Genomic DNA, 22,395 nt, shown 5'->3' on the forward strand with positions numbered 1-22,395 from the left:
AGAAAGAAATATTTTTTATTGCGTTTAAACGCAATAAATATTGCGTTTAAACGCAAAACATTGCGTTTAATCGCAATAATTATTGCGTTTAAACGCAAAAGATTGCGATTAATCGCAATGTATATTGCGTTTAAACGCAAAACACTTTGCGTTTAAACGCAAAAGATTGCGATTAAACGCAATCTTTTGCGTTTAAACGCAATACTTTTGCGATTAAACGCAATACTTTTTGCGTTTAAACGCAATAATATTTTTGCGTTTAAACGCAATATTTTTTGCGTTTAAACGCAATAATTTTTGCGTTTAAACGCAATAATTTTTGCGATTAAACGCAATACTTTTGCGATTAAACGCAATACTTTTGCGATTAAGCGCAATGGTATTGCGATTAAACGCAATACTATTGCGATTAAACGCAATAATCTTTGCGTTTAAACGCAATAATCCTTCCTTATAAGGATTTGTTTTGCATTTAAACACAATGATACTGTAGTTTCAAAATCAAACATGAATTAGTCAAAGCTTATAATTACATGTGCTAGGACCCGACACTTCAACTTTAAGAAGATCCGATTTGTTCTGTGTCTTTTTGCAAAATTTTCCAGTTTTTGAAAATTGTAATAAAACAATGGCATCCTAACAACCTGAATGTCTTAAATGTATTAGAACTCAAAACTCTTAATGAAGTCTCTGTTCAATTGCTTACGTGTATCACAACTTATAGTGTATCACAACTTATAGAAAAAGTTTCAGTGGTATTAATAGCATGTGTCAATTTGATACATGTAGTGCACATCGATCAATCTGTTTTCATTTGATTTTGATTTTGACCTCATATAAATCCATCACATATGTTCTTGTGTTTACTGTATGCAACCATAGGAAGGGTTATGAATGTACATTGAAGTCTAAATACTTCATCATGTTGTACGTAATTCCAACATTTCCTCAGTCCTTTCCAAAAATCCCTTTATACATGATTTAAACTTGTGACTGCAACGTATGGGGCAGTTTTTTTTAGCAGAACAACTGACCGAAACTTCATTAAAAATGTAGAGAATAAGCTTAAGACATGTCTCGTTCTTAGGATTCCTTTGTTTTTACAACCCGACATTTTTTTTCTCCTCTATAAATTCTTATTAGTAATTTACCTTTCAAAGAGTGTTTGCTCGGAGAAATCTGATTCTATAAAGACAACACACAATTTCCTAATAAGTAAAAAGAGAAAGAAATAAAAGATATAGGTATGCGTGGGTCCATTGTACTCTGCAAGGTTTGATACAAATGACTGCCTTTAAACAGAAAGATTATTGCCTTTGAACGCAAAGATTATTGCGCTTAAACGCAAAAATTATTGCGTTTAATCGCAAAAGTATTGCGTTTAATCGCAAAAGTATTGCGTTTAAACGCAAAATTTATTGCGATTAAACGCAAAAGTATTGCGTTTAATTGCAAAAATTATTGCGTTTAAACGCAAAAATATCATTGCGATTAAACGCAAAACACTTTGCGTTTAATCGCAAAAGTATTGCGTTTAAACGAAAAATATTGCGTTTAATCGCAATCTTTTGCGATTAAACGCAAAGTGTTTTGCGTTTAAACGCAATATACATTGCGATTAAACGCAATCTTTTGCGTTTAAACGCAATGATTATTGCAATTAATCGCAATGTTTTGCGATTAAACGCAATAATTATTGCGTTTAAACGCAATAAAAAATATTTCTTTCTCTGAACTGGCCTCTACGGGCTTCCGTACATGCATGATTATGAATATTTCTTTTTATTTCAGAATCTTTTTTTTTTTTTTTTTTTTTTTTAAGAATTGATGAATTCAACTAAATGTGAAGCAATGTTCCATTCACAATGTGGAGAAAAAATATTACCCCTATGCTTTATATGATTATTTATTACGATCTTTTATCTCTGATTTAGGGAAATTAAAGATAATGCGATATACATGTAGTTGCTGATTGAGACTATCTTAGGGATGGAAGGCACTCACTACGGAACTCACAAAACATATCTCTAGTTCATTTTCTGATTTAAACATGTAAATATTTATCGTTTAGCATTTCAAAGTGTGATTCCTCAATGAGAAACCACGGAAATTTAACTTATACCTCCTGCACTTTCTCAAATCATCAACTCTTCAGAGAAAAACCACAATCAATGATTTTTTTTAACAAACGGTACAATTTAATTGTAGTGAGCATCGTTTAATTCCAATGTTTACTAAACTGAGGATACCGATTTCTCCTTTCGGTTTTTCATACATAGCATCAAAGACCAGATCGAGCATATGCGGAAATTTATTCCGCGAAATGATGAGGGTTTTCTACATGAAAGTGTTTTTGGCAACAGCAAAGCACTGATATCGTTGTTCACAGGATTACGCATCTATTTCTTCTAAGCGCAGCCTGCACCCGGACGGCTGTGGGCTTATGCCCATGATCGATATAATCTATTGTCTTCATTAACTCCTTAAACAATAGAATGATATGCCAGTTGAATTTGGCTGAGCATTCAATGTACCCGCATTTCCATTGTTTCTTAACTAAATTGGCGACCTCTCTTCGTGAAATCCCTCTTTCGTCCGCTAAATCGTGTTTATTCCCTACGACAAAAATCGGAACATCATGCATGTTTCTGCTCTCTAAAATTTGTTCACGTAAGGTTTTAATATACTGAAAACTATCTTCCGATGTAATGTCATACACTAATATATACGCTGTAGCATTTCTGAGTCCGTAGCCTCTAAAGTCTGTCCACTCATATAGAGAATTCACCGGAAAGTACGGAATGTAGGGACAGTCGATGATTTTAAGGTCGTACAGGTGATCATTAATGATAATTGACGGATAATACAGTTCCCTCTGCTCCGTAGGCTCGTAATCTTCCGTGAAATGGTTACAAACAAACTGCTTGGCAATGGAGGTTTTTCCTGTCCCGGGTGCTCCCAAAATGGCCAGTTTTATTTTTTGGTTGTCGGGGTCACCTTGGTTTGAGGTCATCCTCGGTCATTGTCGGACCATTCTCTTTACCTGGCGAAAAAATATATTATTGATCAGCTTATAAATTATATATTACATCATGGTACAGTTGATTTTTCGTGTATAATTTTTTCAGTATAAAAATACGCATGGCAACTATGAATTCTAATACTTGCAATTACCGGTATTTCATGAAATAACAATCCCTATTTTCATATTTATTCCCTTGGAAATGATTGCTAATATTTATGAAATTCACTAGCACTACATAGATGTAAGAACGCACATTTTCCTTTTATAGACAAATTGGTAAAATCATTCAGAATACCCAGAGAAATTATTCTTCCCCATCAACTACAGCTGTCTGACTAACACTTCAATTGACAGAATCGCTCTCTCTTATAGACCCTGGTGCCTAATCTACGGAGCTTCCAATCTCATACAACCATTAAAACACATTGGTGTCTTGGACGTGAAGTCTATAATTGCATTGGTAACAAACTCTAACGAAGAAACATGGCTGATTTGCGTGCATGAAAAACTCTATCACGCTAAGACCAATTTTCGTTAAACGTTTTATAAAACGATTTCATTCCTGCATTTTGTACTATTTCGGAACCATCTAACATCGCAAATAGATTCTTTAAATGCTTTTATTCAAATGACGTGGCTTTGTGTGCAATTAAGCTTGATTTCTTGTGCGGGGAACTCTTTTTACAATCAATAAAATCAGTTAAGCTTATAGGGAAGATATCCCTTTTTCCTCTAAAACTAAATTCTTAATCTGTTTGTTTGATGGTAGACATCTCAGATACATTACATTGTACTTCATGTAATGGGCATAAAGTCGGACAAAACTGAGAAAAATTGAACAGGAAATCGATAAAATAATATGAAATATGCAGCATTATAAATATATATATATATATATTTAATTTTCAATGGTTTTAAGACTTTATCTTGGAGGCTCTTGAAAGTCCTAATTAATAATCCGTCATTCAGGTGATATTGCTATATGTTTTTATCCGTCGTGCGTTGTGCGTCGTTTGTAAAGAAGATGGGTGAACAAGGCGGGCGAAGTGCCTATAGTGCGACAAACACGAAGTGAAAAATAAAATCTCAATTATATAAAAATTTTCTTTGATATTTCATCTAACATTAAAGTATATTTTATGCTAAATCTCTACAATTTACAAAAATCTCACAATGACTGAAATTATTTGCCTACGAAATAGCATACACACACTAAAGAGGACAAAAAGGATCATTTTCTCACACTTTAACAAAAATTTTCGATATGAATGGGTCTTCGCTCCATTTTTTTGAAAGTTGATCCTAAAAGTTTGCATAAAGATATACATTTTTTGGTTTACAAAAACATGGAGCAAAGACCCACTATACCTTAAAAGTACACTTTTATGACAAAGCATTCGCATCTTTCCGAGAAATACTTGAAGTCCATTAAGTCAAGGGTCATATCACAAACATGATTTAAATGCCACTTATATGTCAGGAGCTGCGTGGCGTAGTGGTTAGCGTGTTAGTCTCAAAACAATATGATACTTCGGATTTTTATTGTTAGGGGTTCGAATCCCATGAATACCTTTTTATTTTTTTGAATAAAAGAATATTTTTTTCCGAGATATTTTTTTCTCAGAAAAGTTTTGTTGATCATAATTTCATAAATTTCAATAATGAGAACTTTATTTTAAATACCTAATTCACAAATTGAATATGATTTTATTAATATCTGAAGCTATAGGCATTCTGCACGCCTTGTTCACCCATCTTCTTTTTAAACATTTTCTCCAGTTTTAATAAATACATGTAGCATATATGTGTAAAGGGGAACAAAGTGTATTTCGTGGTCTTTGCCTCCATGAGGCCCAAAACTAAAAATTAAAATGAGTGCAGTCTTTAATAATCTTAGTTTCTCTTACTCCTGGATAAGCAAACAAACTGTTGCCATGAACTACATGTAATAAGCAATGTCCTCTTTACCAATTGTGGCCCCTGATTTCGGAGAGGGTTGGGCTAAGTTTGGTTATACCGGTATATTGCAATTGAAAATGCATTGTATTATAAAATCTTCTTTACTCATTGACAACATTTTACCAAAATTTGAAATTCGTAGACCCTGGGTCCATGGTTCAGACCTTAAAATGGGGCTTAGTCACATATTGAAAGTACATATATATTATACTTTGTAAATCTTCTCTACTCTTACGCATTTAGCAGGCAAATGATTTCGTGATTACAATAAACACTTTGCCCTCAAACAACACTGTGAAATTCGAAGCCATTGAGCCTATGGTTTAGACCTCAGGGTGCAAATGAGTTTGTCTTATATTGATGATACATTACACCTTTAAATTCTTCTTTACTCAGAAACATCTTACATCTTGATTAAACGTTTATCAAAATTTTAAAAATCACGGTTCCTGTGTCCAGCGTTCAGGGCCCAGGGTGAGGATCAATAGCGTTACATCTTTGAAAATCTTTTCTTCAGAACATAAAGTGGGCAAAATGATTACTACATGTATAGTATATGATTACAATGAGTAATTAACCCTTTAAAAATTGCAAAATTCATAGTTCCTGGGTGAAGTATTCAGGCCCTAGAGTGGGGAAGGTTGGTTATATATTGATAATACATGATATATTTGAATATTCACTCATGGACATCTAGTAGACAGACTTTTTGCATGATTATAACTTACATTCAGTCCCTACCAAACGTTTTGATTGCATCCCCCTGCTCATGGTAAGGACCCAGGGTAGGACAATGTTAGACTTACTGTACATCAAAAGTAGTACTACATTCCCTTTTGAAATCCTCTTCATTACTAGATTATGGACATATTTTTCTGCATGAATACGATGAGCAGCTATCCGTGTACAAAAAAAAAAAATTAATTCATCTCCCCTCGGTCAAAGGGTTGGCCAAAGTTAGTCATATATTGAAATTTATATCTTCTTAACTCCTTAGCACGCCTGGTCCTACGTCTGGAATTCCCGGGGTCCATGTTTTATGCCCTGTTCACACATTTGTATTGTTAGTTGTTTTTTTTTTAGTTCGATCACTGTTCGTTATCTTCACCTTTTTCATTTTATAGGAAAATACTGCATGAATACAGCAACGATCGTAGAGTCCCCACTAAACTGAAAAATTTTATCACATGAGTTCTGGACAGTTCTAAGTGGGGCTTAAGTGGTCATAGCCTGAAAAACTCATGATTCATAGGCCCATGCATGGTTCTCTTGTTTTAATTCTCTTGTTTTCCATGAAATTTAAACACGGATATCGTCATCATTCACATTCATTTTAAAGTTTTTCACGATTTATCATTCATTCCTTATACATTTCGATATAATTTTTACTATCAAACTTCGAAGGTAAAATAATTGACATTTTTAATGTAAAAATAAGGTGACTTCTCTAATTTCTGAATTTCAGGAGCTTCCGGGGGGTGGGTGGGGCTTAACCCCTGCTAGGGTACCGCCTTGGACCTGTTGAGGACACTTGAGGCCCAAAGAGCCCTCGCCTTATAAAAGTCCCTCTGCCCAACGCAAATTCCTAGATCCGTGTCTGATACATTCTGGAATCACATTACGCAGATTGAAAAACTATTTTGAAAAAATGGGAGCAAGATATTCTATGCTAATTTCCCAAAAACTTTGTTTTGTAACATAACAGATTTTATCGATTAAATGTTGAACATCAGCTTTAATTTTTCATATTTAACAACGTAATACAACCTGTCATCCCCCGAGGCAATCTGGTCGGTTTTAACTTCTTTTATTCGTATCCACGCAGTTTGAGAGGAAAAAAATCAATTATATGTATTCAGTTTATATATTCCAATGTAATAAACTGTAAGATTTATTCCTTTTTATTTAATGAAACTATAGGCATTGATGATTTTTTTTTTCTTTTATCAATTAAACCCTATTTATTCGTTTATTTCTTTCAAAACATTTACTATTAGTGAATATATTAATCAAAGCATTAATATTATTTGTAAATTAACTATTGTGATCAAAATCATGCAAGTCAAAGTTAACACTATACCGTGGTTTATTGCTGTCATTATTTCAGACCTTAACCATGTCCTTCCCACAAATCGTCTAGATGAGCAGAAGTGTGATATCTTTAAATATAGATCTTCTTCTTTACTCCTGGACACCAAGCAGTCAAACTGTTGGCATGAATGTAATAAGCATTGAGCCCTCTGCCAAAAATGTGAATTTCATGGCCCCTTGGTCAGGGGTTCCGGGCTCTATTGATTATAAAGTGAAATTCTTTGAAAATCTTCTCTGCTTCTACATATTTAGCAGATAAACTAAGTGCATAGTTATGGTAAGCAGGGTGCTTCTTCCAAAAATATGAAATTTATTATTAGGGTCGGGGGAAGTGGGGATTCTATTGATTATATAGTTATGATGAGCTGGGTTGGGGTTCTGGTTTAAGGGTAGGGGTCTATTGATTATGTAGTGAAAATGCATTATTTCTTCGAAAATCTTCTCTGCTCCTGGGTATTTAGCAGATAAACTAGGTGCATAGTTGTGATGAGCAAGTGTGTCTCTTCCAAAAAATGTGAATTTCATGGTCTTTATAGGTAAGGGTTTCTGATATAAGGGCGGGGGCTGTGTTGAATCTATAATGAAAATGCATTATTCTTTGAAAATCTTCTTCCCTGCTCCTGGGCATCTACATGTAGGAGGCAAACAGAGTACAAAGTTGTAATCAGCAAATGTACTTTTACAAGATTTTTGAAATTTTGGACAACTTCGTCAAGTGTTCTAGTGCTGGACAGGCCTCCATTAATTTGTAGTCGACTGAGAGAAGTTATTCTCCTTCTTTACAAGAAATATTGAGATAAAGATCAGTATTCAAGCTCAGCGTCCATTAAGACAATACAAATCGGGAGCAGAGCAAGCAAGGACCCCCAAAAACATCAGAGGTGGGATCACGTGCCAAGGAGGAGTGAGCATCCCCTGCCGATTGGTCACACCCGCCGTGTGCTCCTTTTGATGATCGGAAAAAACGGGAAAATCTGCACAATTCAGTATGTAAATAATGGCTTAACAATTAGTATGAAAAACGTCAGTCAGCATTTGACTTATTGATAGGTTGTATTTGCTGACAAGGTAATTGTATCGACCATAAAACTTGCGAAATGATGACTTCAAATGAGACCGTTGATATACTTGTTTCATCAACTTGTTTTTCAAAAGCTTGTCTCATTTTAGAAATTGTTCATACGTAGAGCATATTCTTGCTCTGGGAGACAAAAACCCCACATGCAGGTGATAAGGGTTTATTGCTACATCAGTAAGGGAAGCTGACGATTGAAAAATTGAAGTCATCACATTTATCATAAAACTTTCTTGTTAGGTTACCATTAAAGTCTTTTTCTAGTAAAATATCCAAATATGAAACATATGTGATAGACTCTGTGGTACCTTTAAATTTATTTCAAGCTCACTGGGATACATACAAATGGAAGTAACTATTGTTAATTGATAATACGTCGATACATCTAAATGTCGAGTTGAAAGCCACAGCTAGTGTTTTCTTTTCTCATATAGAACTTTTTGAATAAATTTTGAAATTTTGCTTCATATGAATACAACAATAGGACTGCTTACAAGGGGGCGCAATTGGTACCAATGGGAATTCCAACAGATTGTTAAAAGACCTGATCTCGAAATTGTCAATCAGAAACTCAAGCATCTTAAATCATTATTAATAAACACTGTAAACAATTAATTGAAAGGTCAATTAAATCAGAGAATTCTACAAGAATTTTTTCGAATATTGTAGCAGTCAGACAGGTGTGATCGCCGATGGACAACTAGCTCAGATGGCAGAGCACCTGATTGGAGATTCAGGGGAGCCCGGGTTCGAATCCTGGTCTGATCCGACGCATTTTTCTCCTCTCCTGCTACATGTGGTGCCGTGCCATGCCCTGGAAGTGACAGGTGAAAGACCTGCCAGGAAAGAGCCTTGAGTTGGTGTCTTCGGAGTCGAAGACCTTTATGGAGGGAGGAATGTGGCGGACAGACTGGTTCAATCGCCGGTGGCCAGATAACTCAGTTCGTAGAGCACCTTACTAGGGATTCAGGGGGTCCGGATTCGAATCCCGGTCTGGTCCCTCGATCTCATTTTTCTCCTCTCCTGTTATAGTATATAATACAGAAATAAGTACTTTCATTTTTTTTTTGGGGGGGGGGGGCAGATAGAATTATAAATACCTTATCTTTGTACGTTAAATGTTTTTCAAAAGCAAGAGAGGCCAATCTGAAAGAAAATGAGATTGGTTTTGTAATAGTGCTCAAGCACTATTGTTTTGTTTAGTCAGAATGGTGATAGTGATAAATGGGGCAAGTACAGGCAAGCAAATAGATCTACTTTCTACTATCGAGAAGGTACAAATGGAAAACGGGTATTTTAGAAATAAATCACTTATTATATAAAATTTTCCATCACGATTTGGAAGTAAAATTACGACAGATTAGAACTTAAGAGAAATAAACTTGTAAAATGTGCACTTCAATTTTTTAAACCTTTTATTTTAACTTTACATTGAGCTGAAATTAAGTATATCGCTGATTAAATAAATTATATATATATGAAATGTTAATGAATATGCCTTAATGGTTCTAATTTTATAGTGAAGAAGATACTGAATATTTTATTACGCCTCCGATCAAGACAAAAAGTTTCCATCTTTATTAGATTCCACATACATCTCTTATGCCAAGTGATGCAGTTGCAAGTTTAAAAGAAATGACTAGTTCTGTGTCCCGTGCTGGCTGAAGCTCGGACAGAAAGTACTTGTCTCCAAATTTTGTTGAAATGCTGACAAAGCTCCAAGCATTCTTAGAATTCATTTAATTCAGGGTTGACAGACCTACGAAACATAGTGGCAGATTCCCTAACACCTGTGACAAAGAGTCTCACTCTGTATTTACGTTTCAAATTCCTGTACACTTGCAAGAACCTGAATTTGGGAAGACAATCTTTACATGTAATAAATGTGACTCTGGCTCATATGACATTAACTATATTGATAGATAAGGGTCTTAATTACTTTAATTAATTTGCACTAGGTCTCCCGCATAGCGCAGTGGTCAGAGCGTTTGCTCTAGAGTTGCGGAGTTGATCCTTACGTTCGAATCCCACTGCGTGGGATGTGGATACCGGTCCTTCAGATGAGACCGTATAAACAGATCTCCTCGCAGTAGGTGCTGTCACGAAAAAGATCCTTCCCTGCTCAAAGGCCTTAAGTGCCGAGTAGAGGTCTAAATTTGCAGCCCTCCACCGACAAGTGGAGGAAAAATTCTCGATGGGATGTTAAACAAACAAAAACCGATTGCACTATGACGTACATGTTTAATTTTTTTATAAATTTTTTCTGAAGATGAGAGTAAATTCAATGTGTATTATAATTCATTGACAATTTTTAGCAGTGTATATGTATTCTTAAAAAAATGGAAAAATCCTTTTAGGAGTAAGAAATTAACATTTGCGCTCCCGACTGTACAGAATGTCTGTGAGTGGTCTGCTATTGTTTTTATACAGACTGCTGGGCTTTGGATTCCTTTCACTGAATACACGTAAAAGAAATAAAAGTAATTTTTGTTTGGCCTACTGTAGGTCGCTACTAAACTTAGCTTAGATTAGAGAGGTAGCCCGTATAGTAAAAAACTTTGTCAAACCAGAGGTCCTGGGTTCAATTCCAAGTGGAAGCAAATATATATAGCTCTGGTAAATAATGTTTCTCATGAAGTAGAAATACCACTAAATACCACAACCTTATTACCTATAATCAATTTCAATGACTACTGTAAAATCACTAATTTCCGTGGAGTCAATTTTTCATGGTTTGAGGGGAAAATATCGTTAAACCCAACGAAAATTTGCAACAAGTATCTGATCAGATAGAATTATTATCTTTATTCAGATCCCATTGTCATCCTTTAAAAACCATTTCATATGCTGCTGAAATATGACACAAAATCTCAAAAGGACAAAAGGTTTTATAGACGTGTGAACTGCGCACAGTAACAATTAAGTTTATGTGACAAGGCTGTACGTTCAAACTGGAACTCTTCACGCAGAAACACCACCTTCTCTATCCCACTCTTAACCTCCAATTGTCCTCCACCTTTTCGTAAAAATGCTTGACAAGTCTTTGGTGACAACCAGTTGTATACCATTGGGGTCCTTGATGAAAGGTAAATACTAAATACACTTGCAATTTAGAGCTTGATGATAGCTACTTAATGACTGTTTACAATGTAAAAGGTAAAGATAATGAACAGTGATCGATCTAAAAAAAATCTACAAACAAAACAAATATGTGAAGAGGGCATAAAACACGGACCCCTGGAAATTCCAGAGGTGGGATCAAGTGCCTAGGAGGAGTAAGCATCCCCAGTTGACCGGTCACACCCGCCGTGAGCCCTATGTGCTGATCAGGTAGACGGAACTATCCGTAGTTAATTCAATATAAAAACAAAGGCCTAACAATTGTTTTGAAACAAGTCAGCCAAAAGACGACCCAATGATAGGTTATATTTGTTAACAATGTCATTATAACGGCCATAAAATATACGAAATGCTGACTTTAAACAACTGATAAATGATAATACACCAAAGAACAATAAGATATACTAGTACTTTCAACTTCACTTATTGTAAAAATCCTTGAATCTGAGACGTAATCGATAATGAAATCAGCTTAATAAATGGATGCGTTTCGTGTTTCCCCGTGACAATGGAACATTAGGAAAGTAGACAGGGAACATTAAGGAGACGATTCTACCCACTCTGTGTTTTTTCGCTATTTGAAATGCTTTCACAAACAAGTACGGCAATTCCCTTGAAGGTACTCCTATGAATTAGATTCGTTGGATAAAAGCCAATAACAGCCTAATTTCTAATAAATGACACGTTACTTTGCTGCTTAGCTGACAAAATGTGATGCGGGACTACGGGCAGACAGAACACAACACCGCATTATTGTTCATCTAATGCAATGTTAGTAGATGACTAGCTTCCATATCATAGATTAAAATTATTTAATCACCATGTTTTACACAGGAATACTCTGAGTAATTGAATTTATTTGTTGGAGTATATTATATTAGCATAAATTGACGTATGCGATTTTTGCAGAATTTGCTGGGGTTATACTATATTTACATATACTATACTATATATCGGCAAAATTATTGGGGACGGCCCCGTGCCCCCCCCCCCCCCCAGTTCCTACAGCCATGCAGGTCAAGGTCCCTGGACAGTAGACAATTACAGTATTACAGTATGTTTGTTCATGACTTAAAGAGTTCTTCACTAGAAGTTTAAGGTCAATGTAAATGAACGGTCACGGTAGCTAGTGGTAGGACGCTCGTGATCGGGAGGCCTGGGTTCAATTCTCTATATAAGTGAAGAATTCTCGAATGGGACGTTAAACAATATTACGATCAATCAATCAAGGTCATTGAAAAATGAGATGATGTTATGCTCATAAATTTTAGTCAAAAACTTTGTGATTTTATTGGCACGTTCTGTATTGTTGTTCCCCGCTTTCATTGAAAATGGGACACATTAATTTGGGTCTGTTCCGTTTGTCTGTCTGTTTTCTGTCTGTGTGAAACACTTTCCTTTCTGGACGATATTTCAAAAAGTCTTTGAGCATTTCAATGAAATTTTATATCGCAACTCCCTATGGTCTAAAGAAAAGCCCTATCGATTTTGACGTTAAAGGTCAAAGCTTGGTCAAGGTCAGATATTCATACATTTCAAGAAATGGTTTTTTTTTTTTTTTTTTTTAGCTTTTTAATGAAAATTTACACAGACAATTATAAAGACAACCCCTATTGATTTTGAAGTCAAATATAAAAAGAAATTCATACATTGCGAAAATTGGTTTTCAGATGACAACAAATTTTCTTTGAGCCTTTTCAAAGAAATTTAATATCGTAGCTCTTTGTCGCTTAAAGACGATCTCTAAAGGTTTTAAGGTCAAAAGATCAAATGTCAATATCAGAAATACAATTATTGCAAAAAATGTTTTCTAGAGTAAAACTTTATTTTTCTTTAACCCTTTTCAATCAATTTTTTTTTATCATGACTCCCAATGACTTAAAGAAGACATCTTTTGATTTTGAGGTTTAAGGGTGAAGGTCAAAACTTCATATCTTGTACAAAATGGTTTCCTGATGATAACTTGGGTTCTCCACTAGGTTTCGCAATACAGTGTTATACCTTTAGTCAACATGGCTTAAAAAGAACCGTTTTGATTCTGAGATAAAAAGGTCAAAGTTAAGGTCAAAAATTATATGTCATGTATGTTGCATACATAGTTTGCAGATGATAACTTTGGATTTCTGTAAACTCTTGCTGAAAGGTCAAAGTCGATCTTTTTCTTTCGCTACTGCATTTTTTTCCCAGGTCTTCTTTGCTCCTCGTTTTGTTTTCTTGAGCGGGGGACACAATATTCCCTTTATGAACTTGTACGTTCTATATTCACTTGAATTTCCTTTTTTTTTTTTTTATTTAATATCATGGTGTGTTATCTGGAATGTTATGGCTCAATAAATATTTGGATACTATTTTCCCTTTCCGTTTGGTCTTTTTGAAAGATAATGATAACCTTTCAAATAATATTATTTTTTTCCATTTCTTAAAGATTTCGATAACTATCAAGTACTAATAGTTATCATATACGAGGGGTTATCAAAAAGTTCGTGGACTAGCGCCATAAAATTAAAACCGCTTTAGGTACATCAATGAATTTTTACACATTTAGTTAGCATCATCTTTTCTATCTATAGGATAAACCATAAATCATAAGTTTTATTTTTTAATAAATTGTTAATGTTTTTGTAAGCAATCGTATGTCCAGGCGGCGCAACCTCAAATATGACGTTTTTTTCTACTTGAGTGTAACTGAAAAAAAACTCTTTTGATACGAGCATTTGTCCTAAAAAAATCCCGTTAATTCAGATATTTGGTACGACGCAATTGTTCCGTAAAATTTGCAATTTTTACCCCATTCTGTAAGTTCTATGAAATTTTATCGTAAGTTTTATATGGAGTGTCCAAACAATTAAGGGCTTGAAAATGACGTCAAAAAGGGGGAGGGGTTTCTTTTTCCTACATTCTACATTGTTTCGCACCTGGAAAAACTGGTATAGACCTAGGGAATGTTTAAACAGGCTACAGAAAAATAAAATGCATCCAAAGTACTCGTTTTAAATACCCAAAAAGATTCAGAGAGATGAAAGATGCACAGTTAATGTCGATTTGTAGTTATTGTGTCAAAAGTCAGTCACGTCGAAAAGTGACGTTGATCATGTGTGGTAGAAAATGAACTCCAACAAGCGAAGTATTCTGGCATAATCAAGTTCTGATCTTTCCCTATGTATAGATCCATTTACTATATTATATGCATTGAAAGCAGCTGTTCATGACATTGTAAAGTCATATAAACAAGACGGGATTAAGTCTTACTTATTACTCCAGGTAATTTCATCAAGATAAGTGTATGAAGTAGATAGAGCGGTCATTGAGAAACAATGACGTTGTCGGACGTCATGAAACAAAACGGCGACAGCGCCGGGTGATCATATAATGTCTTTTTTATTTTAGAATAATTTGGCAAATTATCAATATATCGAGCTAAAATTTTCAACATTTCTTAAACTTTTGTTGATTTATGTTCCCTATAAATTTTGTAAGCACAGACTACATAGTATTAATTTTATCGAATCAGTCCACGAACTTTTTGATAACCCCTCGTAGTTATGGTGTGAGCTATTATAAGAATTTTTTTTTTTATTTCGAGCTTTAATGAAATTGTTAGGCTGTGAAGGAACAAGCTCGGTAGAACTTAACGATCGCACTACTACAGATTGGAGAGTTACAAAGATTTCTTCGGTACTCATTCGATTCTGAGTTTGGTATGTAGCACTTAACCATTAGTCCATTACAATCTCAAAATGATAATAGGTACATGAGGTATTTTAGATAAACTAGAATTTAAGTAGGATTTGAATCTCGATAAAAAAAAGTTTTTGACATTTTTATACCATTTGTCCTTGGAGTTTGGCCTACTTTTGAAAAACTTTAATCTTGGCCATAAGTTTTGAATGGTTGGAGATGGGACTTTCATATTTCACAAGTGTATTTCTTTCTCAAGTCCTTTCCTTGGGTACCAACAATTTTGACCTTGGAGTTTGATCTACGTTTTAAAAACTTAAACCTTGGCCATAGTATTTGAACTGTTGGTGCTAGGGCTTTTATATTTCACATATGTTTCTTTGTTAGAAGAACTTTCTTTGGATACCAACATATTTGACCTCTTGACCTTGGAGTTTGAAAAACTTTAACCTTGGCAATAACTTCTGAACGCTTAGTGCTAGGACATTCATAGGTGTACTTCTTGTGACAAGACCTTTTCTTAAGTATCCCTATTTTTATATCATGACCTTGAGCTTGGAGTTTGACCTACTTTTGAAAAACTTTAACCTTGGCCATAATTTCTGAATGGTTGCTGCAAGGGTTTTCATATTTCACAGGTGTTTTTCTTGTGACAAGACCTTTGTTTTGGATACCAACATATTTTGATATCTTGACTTTGACCTTGGAGTTTGACATGTATTAGAGATACTTTAACCTTTGCCATCAGCTGCCATTCGGGAGCATCAGTGTTTCAAAAACACATCTTGTTTTTTTTTTTTTAAGTTTTAGAGTTAACCAAAGAAGGACACCGTCTTGCTCAATAAGTTATATTTATCAAGTGTTTTTAAAAGACATTATTTCTTATATTAAAAAGAACATACGCGCTCTTCTATGATAGAAACTAAATATAATTATATGTGGTTAAAATGGCAAATTCGAGATTTAAAATGGCAAATTCGGGATTTACCACTGGCGGGGAGTGTGAAATGTAGTGGGTTGTGAAAAATAGTGGATCTGTTTAATTACTTCTCTCTTCCCGAAAGAAACGTTCTTTTCATACTTCGTGAAAATCAAAGATTTTCATTATAGATTAGAAAAATACTCTTTGCTTGCCCCCCCCCCCCCCGAAAAAATGATTACTTTGGCCATTCTTATTTTCTTTTTTCATTTTTAAATAAAACTTTTTTAAAATTTATGTCTTCCATGGAGCTTTAACCATTTAACTCTCTGTTATGTGACACCTTTAGATATATGATGGACTAGCACTTCACTACGTATGAAAATGAAAGCTGGAACCTCTACGGTGTGAAGCTGGAACCCCTGACTTGGGAAGATGTTTCTGATGCTGAAGTCTAAATTCACGTCACTCATTACAATACAATTATTGTCTCGATAAGTTTATTATCTGACGACCTGCAATGGTAAATCGGTTTCTTGTAATTTGAACATCAAATGGAATCGAATGTAGATCATTTACCTATTCTCCTTGCTAATAATAATGGAATACATGTACATAAAATTGAAATTATTATTTAATATGACTTGAACGTTAATGTAATTGAATTTATAAGCCATGGTCTATCGAGTTTCTTACAAAAATTAATTAATTTCATTTGATCTAAGAGTAAAAAACAGATCTGCCTGTAAAAAATAAATGTTAATGTCATTAGAGTTCCATTATGTACAGTTAAACTAAATTTACGACCGTACAATAACATGAACCAACAGAATCCGTTATACGGCGTCAACAGATCAGGTCTCCGGGGGACCGGTTATCCTGTGAATTTGTAGACCGACACGTAATAGATCACAGCATATAATCTAATATGTGTCTAACTTATTCAGCGCCATGAGATTCGGATGATCTTGTAGTTTTACGGCCCTGGGAGATGCTCATCTCTTGACAAGATTCATATTAGGGACTATAGATCAATAACAACTCCTGTCTGACTTAGAGCAATAGGCAATTGGACTTTGATTAATATGTATTTATGCAGTTAAGGATATTTCAGAATATAAATGGCGATGGTCGGATCAAATTTATTGAAATTATAAAGATGAAATATATTTAGCCTCGGAGAAAATTATTTCAGAGAATAATGGACGTTTTCTCAGTTTATTGGTAGATTCTATAAATGAACAATGGAATATTAAAAAAAAACTCTAGAGATATGCTAAGAATGGATTAAAGGCATCACAATTAAATAGGTTTTACTAATGAGTAACATGAGTAAATAAATCAGTTTCATATGATTGCTTCTATAAGAAAGGACTGCATTCATTTTAAATAAATACTCTAAATTATGATTTGTATTGGAAGAACAATTTTACACATTAAAGAAAATTCTGTAATTCACGCGCTATCATACATTTTACAAGTGGAATGTTCTTGAGACAAATGACAAAAGGTTTGAAGATGAACGCTATATATTCATGTTCAATCCTTCATTTAAAACACTAGGCTTTATTAATCAATTTTTAGATAATTATGTCGGCTTACCTGTCCTTTTCATTCGTTAATCCAATGACACACTACTAAATGGAAGAAGTTCAGCTCTTTGGCCACAGTGACAATACCCTGTATCGCAATTAAATTCGTTCGCTCAATACCTTCTGAAGCACGCGAGATCCAGTAAAAATCCTTATTGAAACACCCGCTAAAATCTGATGAGGAAATATCCGTGGACCTGTATCGAGTGAAGAGGTTCCACAGCCTTGGCGACCATCACGCTGCGAGAGTGCTGTATGTTGCCGGTGTCGCATAATATTTGGTCCGCCTCGTTTAAAGGTCCGGGGGGGACCTAATACGATAACATATAAGGTCCGCCTTTTATAAGAAAAGGTCCGGCCCGTATAAGAAAAGGTCCGCCGAAGTTTAAAGGTCCGGGTGGTGCAAAATGTTTTAATCTTGACTTAAACACATAAAATTAAAGAGAGTTTGTTTACATCATATGAAGAAAGATTAAGGATTTACTCTAGCTGTTGTGTTTATATTTTTGTACAATATATCTCTTAGGGCAGGAATTGCTACTCCATGTTTAGTGTGCTTAGCAATACCGTTTAGGGCAATGATTTAAAAAAAAATGTCGCATTTATTGGGCTTGTGTTTGTTTTTCCCCAGCATTTGCTTTGTGTAAATTAGGACGATTGAAGGTGTGAAATCTGCCGGTGTGTATAGGCAATAAAACAATGAGGGTGTGAAGTATTCGTATACCTGACAGGTACCCGCAGGTAGAGCCCGCGGCAGATAGCAATGACAATGTAATGGTCATGTGTTTGCTTTAAATCAATAGATATGAATTCTCTATTTTAATGAATTATGCTGAAGAACAAATTATAATACTATTATAATATTCATGCGTACACATCAAAATTGTGATATAATTATATAATAATATATAGTCTATTTTTATCACAATATTTAAAGAAATTTCTTATTCCAAGTGTAGAGTTTAATACTAAGACCGATAAAAAAAATAAAAGTATGTATATGCTTCCCTTTAGTTTTAACAATTAACTTGTTTTCAGTTTATAATAATATTTTGCCCTTTATTTGTGGATAGGGTAATATATAGCCTAATGTTGTATTCGATCTGTATTTACTGCAGAAACAAAATACATGTAATGTTAAAGCTTAAAACAGGTAATTCAATATTGAAAACATATACATCAGATTTAAAGTATAATCATGGTTTGGATTTAATTCTTTCTTATCAAAATATCACTCTTCCTCGTCATAATGAACTACATATGAAATAATATTTCATTTTTGTATTATTATTATTATTATTTTTTTTTTTTTTTGCCAAAAGAAAAAGAAAGAAAAAGAAATTACACATTTTACTGTGACTATAATAGACAGACTGTGGGATAATCTATCAGGCTGTATTGCATGACCGATTTGAAATCATTATTGTAAAATATTTTCTTTTATTACCGACATGAAGCATTTTGGGCAAAGTTGAATGTCCAGTTCTATATACAAGTTATTTATGTATCTCACGTCTGTATGAACGGGGGAAGGGGGAGGGAACATCAGTTGATCCTCTTCCTTTTTTTTTTTGCGTATCAAGGAATTTCTATTTTCTACATTAATTTGTGCTATAACCCCCCCCCCCAATGCACCCAGAAATATACTGACTGATTGTTTCTGGGGACGTTGTCAAGCGTGCGTCATATTTCCCATTTCAAGCTACATGATATGTACATTTTCGTGATGTTGACTAGAAGCGTTTCAGTCTAATTTTAAATCAAAAGTATATTTCTTTTATAAAACGCTGATTATTTATGATTATTTATTTTATTCATTTATGGAAAGTGGCAACTCACGGCTATCCGGAGAAAAAAGGTAATTCATGGTTTTCCATCATGAGAGTCCAAGCTGCAGACAGCTCAGTATTACGTTACGCTACAACTCCATACCAAGTAGTGCCGGAGAATTGACACTGTATGGAGTATGACTGAGAGTCATACTCCATACTCTCCGGGACTTCTTTCCCTATGAATAATGATATGGAGTAATACAGAGCTGTCTGGAGCTTGATTGAGAGTGATCTGTAGAATTTTCTACGCGGTGAAAACCAATAAAGTGTATTGTTTAGTACCACTACACCTGCTCAAGAGTTTTTTAAAAAAAATTCTTTACGAAAGCTAGGAATTCGAACTTTGCCAATCTCCTTAAATTATCCTTTTCGAAGTCCTCAGTCATTCTCCATGGTAACCATGGAGGAAATAATACAATCGGTCTCATGTAGTCATGACAGAATTTTTGAAGTTCGATTTTTTTTAATGCTATACATTGCACATATGTCGTTTCGGATATTACCTAACAATTTTGAATAATGATTATACAGGCGCAGATCAAGAATTTTTCCGGGGGGGGGGGGGGGGGGGCATCCCAGTCATAAAAATTTCTAACCCAAAGATTTCTTGACAAGGAAGAAAAAAAACGTAAAATCCAATTCCATTTCCAAAACGGGAAAAACACCTATTTCGTGGTGGTGATGGTAGGTTCCACGTTTTCTAAGGGGGCCCAAAGTCATTTTTTATTTACTTCAGTATATACTTTTAATAACTCTGCAAATTCCAGATGGGGGGGGGTCCCGACTCCCCCCCCCCCCTAGCTCTGCGCATGTTATATGAATAATTTCGGTAGTGGCTGGAGAAATTTCCGGTAATACATTGCATCTCAGGTGAGGAAGAGGGGGAGGGGTGGCAATAACACCTTCTTTAAATTTCCATCTGCTCCTTGCGTATCAAGTACGTAGAAAATAAACACCATCTGGTGTATTAAAGATTTTTTTTACTTGTCACACAAGGCATTTACCACATACATTATGTACGTAGTGTTGATGAACCCCTTTCTTATTTTTAAGGTGATTATTTTCCCAATTCATTGTATGAATACAGAAACAAATACTCCCTCTTTTTCATGCTATATGAATCAAAGTCTATAGATACGGATACAGTACAACTAATGATCATTCTAACATAACATTTTTGTGATATACATGGATAATAAATCTGAATATATCTTTTGATTGTATGTGGTGAATATATTCTAGATAAATATATATTGTACTACCATTATACATTCAGATTCGTCACTGCCTTTTATAAAAGAATCGTCCTACGATTTCCCAAGACCTTGACATAAAATAAGAGGCCCATGGGCCACAACGCTCACCTGAGTCAATAAGGCCCTGCTGTTTTTCATCAGCAAATTTATTCTAACATATCTTCCAATGTAAAACATTAATCACTATTGTGACCCCACCCTACCCCAGGTGTCATGATTTTTATAGATATAGCGCTAGCCCCACCCTACCCCTCGGGGTCATGATTTAAACAAACTTGAATTTACACCACCTCAAGATACTTCTATATCAATGTGACTAAACATGGCTTTCTTGTTCCTGAAAAAAAAGGTTTTCAGAATTTTTTTCCTATACATTCACATGCTAAACCCTGATAGTGCATTGTGGCCCATCCTACCCCTAGGGGGTCATGGTTTGATTGATTGATTGATTAGGGTTTAAAGCCGAGTCGGCTATATTTCAGCCATATTCCGGCGGAAAATTAATTTTATATGACCTGTTATCATGGTTTAAACAAATTTGAATCTACAATACCTGAGGATGTTTCCATATCAATCTGACTAAAGATGGCTTTGCTGTTCTTGTGGAGAAGATTTTTCGATATATATATCCTATGTAAAACTTTGATCCCCCATTGTGACCCCACCCTACCCCGGGGGTCATGATTTGAACAAACGTACATCTACACTAACTGATGATGCTTCCATATTAATATGACTAATCATGACATTGTTGTTCTTAAGAAGAAGATTTTTGAAGACTTTTTCCTAGATATTCCTATGTAAAACCTTAATCCCCCGTTTTGATCTATCTATTACAAAGAAAAAATTATAGACAGGGTTTTTTTCTGTAGCATGAAAAATAGAGAAAGGGGCAGGGCGGACCTTAAAACGCAGTATAATAAAAGCCCCGCCTTCTGTATTTCAGATATCGTACTATTACAAGGCGAAAACTTTGAACAGGTTTATTTTCGTAGCATAAAAACTAGAGAAAGAGGCAGGGCGGACCTTAAAACGCAGTAAAATAAAAGGTCCGCCCTCTGTTTTTCAGATATTTTACCATTAGAAAGCAAACATTTTGGGCAGGGTTTATTTTCGTAACATAAAAACTAGTCAAAATGGCAGGGCGGACCTTAAAACGCGGTATAATAAAAGGTCCGCCCTCTATATTTCAGATATCTTACTATTACAAGGCGAAAATTTTGAACGGGGTTGATTTTCGTAGCATACAAACTAGAGAAAGAAACAGGGCGGACCTTAAAACGCAGTATAATAAAAGGTCCGCCCTCTATATTTCAGATATCTTACTATTACAAGGCGAAAATTTTGAACGGGGTTGATTTTCGTAGCATACAAACTAGAGAAAGAGACAGGGCGGACCTTAAAACGCAGTATAATAAAAGGTCCGCCCTCTATATTTCAGATATCTTACTATTACAAGGCGAAAATTTTGAACGGGGTTGATTTTCGTAGCATACAAACTAGAGAAAGAAACAGGGCGGACCTTAAAACGCAGTATAATAAAAGGTCCGCCCTCTATATTTCAGATATCTTACTATTACAAGGCGAAAATTTTGAACGGGGTTGATTTTCGTAGCATACAAACTAGAGAAAGAAACAGGGCGGACCTTAAAACGCAGTATAATAAAAGGTCCGCCCTCTATATTTCAGATATCTTACTATTACAAGGCGAAAATTTTGAATAGGGTTGATTTTCGTAGCATAAAAACTAGAGAAAGAGACAGGGCGGACCTTAAAACGCAATATAATAAAAGGTCCGCCCTCTATATTTCAGATATCTTACTATTACAATGCGAAAATTTTGAACGG

At 34.8% G+C, this 22,395-nt stretch overlaps 1 protein-coding gene across 1 annotated transcript; it reads right to left on the minus strand.

Annotated features, from left to right (window-relative positions):
• Nucleotides 1–1,940: 1,940 nt before the first annotated feature.
• LOC133196662 (ras-like protein family member 10B) lies at nt 1,941–17,719 on the minus strand. Its single transcript, XM_061332522.1, has 2 exons — nt 17,470–17,719; nt 1,941–3,043 (listed from the first exon to the last, which is right to left on the minus strand). Exon 2 carries the CDS (start codon nt 3,011–3,013, stop codon nt 2,384–2,386), a length of 630 nt encoding a protein of 209 aa, XP_061188506.1. The 5' UTR covers nt 3,014–3,043; nt 17,470–17,719; the 3' UTR covers nt 1,941–2,383.
• Between the last annotated feature and the right edge of the window lie 4,676 nt (nt 17,720–22,395).

This window comes from Saccostrea echinata, unplaced genomic scaffold, assembly GCF_033153115.1.
Source record: "Saccostrea echinata isolate AGI-Se365-2 ecotype Australia unplaced genomic scaffold, CSIRO_AGI_Sech_v1 ptg000030l, whole genome shotgun sequence".
Lineage (NCBI taxonomy): Eukaryota > Metazoa > Mollusca > Bivalvia > Ostreida > Ostreidae > Saccostrea > Saccostrea echinata.